The sequence below is a fragment of the Pteropus vampyrus genome, unplaced genomic scaffold, assembly GCF_000151845.1.
Source record: "Pteropus vampyrus isolate Shadow unplaced genomic scaffold, Pvam_2.0 Scaffold2, whole genome shotgun sequence".
Lineage (NCBI taxonomy): Eukaryota > Metazoa > Chordata > Mammalia > Chiroptera > Pteropodidae > Pteropus > Pteropus vampyrus.
Window position 1 is genome coordinate 25,191,104 of NW_011888783.1, and position 8,545 is coordinate 25,199,648.

General features: G+C 28.8%; 1 protein-coding gene across 5 annotated transcripts in view; it reads right to left on the reverse strand.

The window, feature by feature from the left end:
- Positions 1-3,926: 3,926 nt before the first annotated feature.
- Positions 3,927-8,545, reverse strand: part of GCA (grancalcin) — a 37,951-nt gene continuing 33,332 nt past the window's right edge. For all 5 annotated transcript variants that reach the window (XM_023529756.1, XM_011358467.2, XM_023529751.1 and 2 more), the window contains 2 exons: positions 7,599-7,657; positions 3,927-6,902 (listed from right to left, as the gene is read on the reverse strand). In XM_023529756.1, coding sequence (XP_023385524.1) covers positions 6,876-6,902; positions 7,599-7,657 — 86 coding nt within the window. In that variant the 3' untranslated portion in view covers positions 3,927-6,875. The remainder of the gene's footprint in view (positions 6,903-7,598; positions 7,658-8,545) is intronic.

The window sequence follows — 8,545 nt, forward strand, 5'->3', positions numbered from 1 at the left end:
AATAACTGCATAAAAAGAAATGATCACAAAGCTTATTAATAAATAAACTATTAAGTGGAGGTTGAGAGATGATTAACAAGTTGTTTAAAACCAACGTGTTATTACTATGAATAGAATAAAACATCTACAGAAATGCAATGTTAAGAACACAGAACCATACAACCAATTGATTTCATTGGTCTACCAATCATAACTGAACTTTTAAATGAGAACAGCAAGAATTATTACAGAAATGATCCCAAGAAAATATTTTTATTATATAAAGTGGCAATAGTAACATGGTTATTCTTGAAAAGCTAATGTCAAACTTAGATGAATTCCTAAACTTAGGTAATTCCTGTAGTCATGACATCTGTGACTTCCGTTAAATTATATTTTGAGACATGAAATAATTTGGTACACCTGTGATTTTAAAGCACTATACATTTAACCTATACTCCTTGTACTTCTTCTGTATTTTATTTTTTAAATTGAAAATAATCACAACTGTTAGCATTAACATATAATTTTTTCATGCTGACATACTGTTTGCATAAGAAAATTCCACACCATTTCATCATCCTTATTTTATTTAGGAGTAAAAGTCAAGGATCAGTAATCTTATAATTAACTCCACAGTTTCATCAAAATGCCCGTATTATTACAATGGCTTTGATATGACATGGCACCCTTTTTTCCAAATACGAAATAAGATGAAAATATTGAGGAATCCTTAGTTTTTATCTCCTAGACACCTACTGATTTTAATTAAAGACACATTACCTCTTTTTAGCTGAAATCTGCATTCTATAATTTTGATAGAAAAATGCACAACAGAATGTTTGCCCATTAAAGAATAGATTTCAAAAAATAATATGTGTAATCACTTGAAATATCAGTCATCTGATATTAAGAAGCTTACTCACATTGGTTAAGTAATACATACTTTGGAATGCTTTAACCATAATGAAACAATCTACCAAAACACATACTATTTTCTAGTCTTTATGCACATAATGTAGCATGAAATCATGATGCTTTTGAAATATTCTGTGCAGAAATATTTATTTTTTAGCTAATATCTTCTTCAAAGATTGGTATGCAGTACTGACAGTGTACTCTACTTACACAACTAGTTTTGCAATAACCTTCTACAAATAACTGTAAATAAGAAAAATGTAAATTTCATGTAAAAATGACTGCAACTTTTTGGTAGCTAAAAATGTACAAGTATTGAATATATAGCATATATACATAATTTAAGAATGAAGCATATAATTTCTCATCTATTTATACATGAAAATTCAAGAATTTGTAAAAGAAATTATTTTGGGGAAAAAGAAAGTAAATCTTAATAGCTAGTTAGGATACTTTTATCAGAGAAGCCAACTATTTCCAACATTTTACTAGGTACAGTACTAGATACAGGCATGGTGGTGCTGATGTATTTCACGAAATCACATAATTGTAACATGCTACTACAGTTTTACTGAGTTCCACTAGGACGCTAAATAAGCTGGGCTGAGTGGTAAAAAGTAATAATTGAAAATTTAAAAAACATAAAAACATTTTACTTTTATTATTGCCTATCAAAAACACAATAATAATTTACTAAAATATTTGTTTGGTTACTTAAAATTTCTGATGGCTATACAGGCTTTAACTTACATGCGAAGCAAATTTTTTATGTGTGCTTGATTCATTTTTTCCATCAAGACAATATCCAGATATTATTTTCATTTGCCTAAGTTTCATACAGTCTTAATTCCCTCCTAGAATCATTATGAATCTATTACATAAGAAAAAAAATCAAACTATCTTCAAAGAAAACTTGAAAATAAAATTTCTTGGTCATGATGTGGAAATTTACTAAGCTAAGGACTGTTTAGTCTGTGTAATGGTTTAGATCCCCACCATTCATTTTTAAGGTTTAAAAAACCAAGAGAACATTTCCTTATTTTATAAATGAAAAAAAATAAACCAAATATAGATTAGCAGAAAGCACTGTATTGATATCTATAAGCAAGCTGATTAGAAAATAAAAATCAAGTATGAAAAAGCTTAATATTTAAAAACTTAAAGTCTCTTGTAGTAAGAAATTTGTGGGGTACTGCATTTAGATAGCTTTGGGAAATGCTAACCAAAGTTGTTAATCCCAAAATCATTTCTAAATGGCCTATAATTTTTAAAAGAATATGGATCTTTAGTATGTTTCTGGAACACTCATACTGGCAATGTCCAGGTTATCCTTTGACATTTCAGTAATCATAGCAAGACAAAATATGGTTAAATAGTCAACTAAAACGCAATCAACTGCATGCATCTGTAAAGTACATTTTTATATTTTTATGCTTAAAAGGTTAGAAGCTACCCCCAACCACCACCTTACACATAAACACAATGTTATCAGAAGAAGGTATTAATTCCTTGTATAGCTATTAAATCATGACCTCACCCAATTCTTCTCACTCCAGGTAAGCTTTCCAAATTGCCAGTTTTTGATGCTGCAAAAAGGGTACACCTTAAAACAATAAGTAGCACACAGGCAAGGATCCTCATTCCCTCACTGTATGGCACATCATAGTTCTATAGAAGTGCTGCCAATGTCTATTTACTTAACTATTCAGATATATAGAAGCACACCAGAGTTCTGAATGCTCACGAAGTAATACACAAAGCAGCATATTACCAAGCTACTTGGGTAAAAGGAATGTTAATTAATATAAGGTTCTTCTTTATATACCAGTACAATGTTCTTTTAAAACAAGGAGAAAAAAAGACATGGCAAGAAACAATTAAAAGCACAGATTTCCCATTATTCATATAATGAGCTGATAGTGAATCAGATGGAAATTTTTAAGTCTCCCAGTGTTATGCTGGAAAGCAGTTTTGTGCTCAGTATTCTAAATTACAGGACAATTTTAATTTAATATATGGACATTTGTCATTTTATGACCTTATTCTAGACTACAAATTATCTAAACAGTATTCATTTAAAATCCTTTCTGCATTCATCGCTATAATACAAGTCCAAAATGCTTATTTTTTGGCATTATCTATTATTATTATTAAGTCTAGACATACTTAGATGATACCTTAGTATTGTACATTTATTTCAAAGTGCTTAATTTACTATATAAATGACTAAATTAAGACCAAAAAAAAATGTGATCTTTTAATACAAGTTTCAAAGTAATTAAACACTCATGGTTGCATTATAAAGTTTAAAAGAAAATATGCTAACCAGAAAGAAGTCTTGGATTTTACTTATTAGATTTAATTTACCGGGTTTTCACAAATTTATTCTCATTAATTTCCCAGAAAACTGCTAAAATAGGAGTAAACATCATCTATGAGGCTGTCAAAGATAAAAGGACAAAGAAAAGCACATTTCTGACAAACAGTATTTGTCCAGTTTAGTAATTCCATTGATTGCAAGTGAATTTAATTTGTATATTTTACTTAAATAATCATAAATTGCTGTTTTTATTAATTGCAGATTTTAAACTACATTAATAAATTTTACTTCCTTCCAGGGTAAATGCCTTTTCTGGAAATAAACATATCACTTGACATTTTTATGGCTTTTTTGTTTCTGAATGCATGTTTAAATAGATCAAATGAGCACAGTCCTTGAGATTACTTTTAAAGTGGACCAAATCAAGACCCTAATAGTACTGATTTCCCCTTGATGTAATTTAAAATATGTAAACTGGCACTAGAAATAGAAGTGCAATACCTGACATTTAATTGTTTGACAGTTTTTCAGGCATAGGTGAATTACTACACTGTTATTTGAACTGAAGCATCTCAGTATATATGTAAAAGATTTTTTTTTTGTATGATACAAAACTTTACAGCAAGCTATTTGAATGTTTATTAAAAAATTCTCAAAATTACATGGAAACATGTTTACTGTATAAATAAAAGCACTTAGACATCAAGAGTGTACATTATTCAATAATTTAATCATTAGAAAACCGGGCATGAATTAACCAGCACAAACTACCATACTATATTAATATTCCAGTCATGTTCATCATAAAACTATTTAATTTTTTACTTAGTGATAGATGTGTTTACATCAATTATCTTAAAACATCAAGAGTGAATTGCATTTCAGTATAAAAATCACAGTAAAATATTCTCTATGCCTAATGTTTTTACAAGATTATTTAATGTAAAGTGCAAAAGAATTGTTTCACAATAAAGTTGGATTGGCTGGATCATTATTTTTGCTAGAGGAAGGAGTTCTGTGTCCAAAAGTTTGGAAAAAAAACTGCGTCAAATAAAATTAACAGGATTTTATGTACCTTGGGCTTTATCATGCTCGCTGAGGATGGGAATTTCCCGACAATGTCTGGCCATGAAAAATCATTCTCACAGACTTCTTATAATCAAAAGACACAGGAAAAGGACAAGTAAGAGAACTGTGTAGAGTTCTAATAATGTGTCATTTGACAGAAAGTTACATGAATAATACAATGTCGGATTTAAAAGTTTTACCTTAACTATGAGCCTCCAAGAGAACAAAATTATTATTGACCAACTGGACTTTGGGTGGTAAACATAGAATAGAATATACAGATGTCAAATTATAATGCACACCCAAAAATTATATAATTGTATTAACCAGTTACCCCAATAAACTTAATTTTTAAAAAGTTAAAAAAAAAAATTATTGACCGCAGAACAGGACACTAGTAGCTCGACCACTTATAAGCCGGATGTTAAGATTCCAGGCTGCTGAGTCATAGTATCACCCTTATTCAATGTGAATGATAAACAGTGTGCTTACATTAGCTTTTTCTGACAACACTTCTATTGAGAATTCTCTATTTTTTTTTATGGCTCCATTAATGCCCTCTCATATTATCAAATATATTCTTAAGAAAAAAAAATTAACAGAAGACAAAATTTATGAGAATTATACACATTTTATAAAACCGAACAAATAAATTTGACAACTAATTAAAATTATCAATATGAAAATAATAATGACTTCCTTTCCAGGATTTTATAATGTGAACATTGATTTAAAATTCTTTAAGTTTATAAAAATTTTTTTCAAGATACTGCCATTCATCCTCCATTTTTTAAAGAAACACAGTATTATAAAATTATATATTAATTTGGTCAAGTCATATTAAAATTATGTCAATTTGTATAGTAGTGCGGCATATCCATGTTTTCAGTTAGCTGAGGTCAACTGTGGTCTAAAATAGTAAATGGAAAATTCCAGAAATAAACAATTCATAAGTTTTAAATTGTACGCTGTTCTGAGTAGCATGATGAAATCTCAAAGTGTCCCACTCCATCCCTCCCAAGAAGTGAATCATCTCTTTGTCTAGCATACCCATGCTGTATGTGCAGTACAATAAGGAATTTGGAGAGACCAAATTCACATAACTTTTAGTATACTGTTATAATGTTCTATTTTATTATTACTGTTGTTAATCACTTATTGTGCCTAATTTATAAATTAAACATTAACACAGGTATGCATGAATAAGAAAAAACAGTACAAATAGGGTTAGGTACTACCCACGGTTTCAGACCATCCACTGGAGGTCTGGGAATGTATCCCCCCAGATAAGGGGGGCTACTATATTCACCTTTAAGCTAGGGAAGATAGTCAATTAAAGTATAAGAAAAATATGTGGTTCATTAAATCTTCACTAAGAAAAACTTAAGGTGTTTGCCAAAAAAGGAGCTGGATTAATTATAAGAGCTTATACCAGGGATCCTAAATGCTAAGATGCTGATGACTCCACTTTGCAATTTCCATAGTAACACCATTCAGAAAAGTTGCTGTGGTGCCTACCATGCTCAGTACCCCACATGCACTCAAAAGACATTGGTTTCCTAATGCCAAAATCACCAGCTAATGTCAAAAAAGCCAAATTTATCAGTTCTGCACATTTAAACCCAGTGATATGTTACTTGATTTTTTTAACTATGTAAACAGTTAGCATTATGTATAAACATCAATTAACAAATTTAACAAATTTAAATGTTGACATTTCATTAAAAATGTGTCATTTCCAGAAAACCTAGGTTTAGAAAAAGATGCCATTTTAGGTTATCAATGTCTTCACTAATGAAAAAAGTGCAGAGAGAAAAGTTGTTTATTAAGAACTTTTTTTCCAGAGAAGACAACAAAACATATTGAAGAAAAATATATAATGTAAAATATAAAAAAGGAAAAATTATGCCTCCTGTAGTCTTTATTTCACTATATATTATCTTATGGTCCATCTAAGGCAATTTAAAATAAAATTTTAGGAACTACAATTTTCTTCTTCACAGTTAAAGATAAGTGAGTTTCTGTTCTCTATTCTTATGTGAACAAGAACAAACCCCATAATGAATATGGCACAAAATCCAGGACTGTGCTTCTAGCTCACCCTCAAACACCAACAACTGCAAACAAAATTTGAAAGTAAAATTTGTAACCGTCTGATAAGTACAAATTAGTTTTATCTAGGCTTTCATTATGTGGCTTCTTATATAATCTATCTCATAAACACATTCCTCTAGGTTTATATTGTTAAAAATTAAGGCTAACAGATATTTACATCAATATCATACACCAATATTTATGACATATGCAGATATCTGTAAAGCGGTAATTTTTCTAAAAGCAATAACATCCCAAATACAAAAAACATCTCTTTTACTGCTTTGAATTGTGAGCTAAAATAAAAACATATGATGCTAGAGATATATATATATCATATATATGACATATATATTAGATATATAATATAAAGGGAAGAGATTTAACAGGTAGAAATATGGAAAACGCCCCCAAAGCTTTAATTCAGAGTAGTCCAGTTCATTTCTTCTAAGCAGAAAAATTCACAGTATTTCTTCAGCTTTTAAATTCTAGGCATTCAAATTGCCATAGTACCCTGCAAAAACTAACACAGATGCAAAATTGTCAGCTGGTAACAATAAAATCATGTTTGGTTTTGATTAATATATTTCATAAAAGCATTTTTACAAGATGAGAAACTTTGATTTTCCAAGGCTTATAATTCAACCAGTACATACTAGTAGTGTAATGTTGACCCTATTAACTTCCACGTAACAAAAACACTCAGACATTAAAGCACATGTGAAATATAATTTCCCTATAGCTTCAATTAAAAAAAAAATGGATTCAGGTTAATAGCAACCATTTGAAATAAGAAATACACAGCTTTATAATCTATCGTAAATGAAAATTTTCTATGTCTATTAGAACTAAGAAAGATCACAAGTAGACTACTCTTCATAAAAATAATGGTAGTTTTGTTCTTAAAAATGATTTTGAAGATAAACTGCCAAAAATGTGTCATAAAATTTAAAAGCGTTTTTATGTTTAATATAAAGTCAAGTTGGTATTTGTACCAAGAGTGAATCTTATATTTTCATTCACTTGAAAAATACAGAAAAAGAATATCTATGAAATATATATATATCTATGAAATATATTATTCTATGAAAGAATATCTATGAAATAATATATATCTATGAAATATATTATTCCCAGTATTGGTACCAGGGATCACTTAAAATTTTTTTGATAACTAGAACACAGTATAAATATCAAAGGTATTATACAGGATACTCACATCATCATATACAAAATTCACAATCCCTTGTTGCGAGTAGTCTCTTCTCCTAAAGAAATCTTTAAACAAACAAATTACTTTTTTATTATAATTTAAAATCTATAGTTTTATAAATACTTAGTGTCCCCAGGTACTAAAAAGTGAATAATTTCATATTAAATTAAATCTTAAATGATTTTATTTCTCAGACAACTGAAACATGAAAAAAAACCTCCAAAAACTGAGCTACAACAATTTTTCACTATTTATATTCCCAAATTTTTAAAACCTTTAAACTCTGATTAAATTTAATGGTGGATAAAAGAGAAAACATGTTATAAATTTGCTAGAGAAAGACATTACTCAAGAAAAATAGCTACGTAATACTGTATCCATTTTGAAACGATCAATACCTGTCAACGCTCGAAGCTTCACACAGCAAGCAACATAATCATCAAAGAATATTCTGCCATTCTTGCTATAACGTTTAACAATAGCAGTTAAAGTTTGAGGACTCAACCTAAAACCTAAAAACAAGGATTGATAAATTAAAACTTCTAAAACTAAACACCATAAGACCACAAGAAACACTGCATTCTTGTTTATAGTCATAAAATAAATTAACATTCAAAATTCATTCTATAAAAATGTTAGCAACAAAGCATATTAGAAATAAAACACTCAAATTGAAATTGGTCAAAATAACTATTGATTACTAATAGCAATACATAAATATCACTTTGACTTTGTAATAAAGTCAAGGCTAAAAAAATTTTTGTTTTTTAAACATATATTTTGATTTTAAATAATGTCTAGTGTATTCATGGTTTTAATGCTTCAATATTTCAATTCTGTAAGTTTATTTTTACTCTTCAGATATATTTTGTATTTATTCTTTCTCTTTATTTTTTATTGAGGCATAAGTGACATATTACATTATGTTAATTTCAGGTATACAATGTAATGAT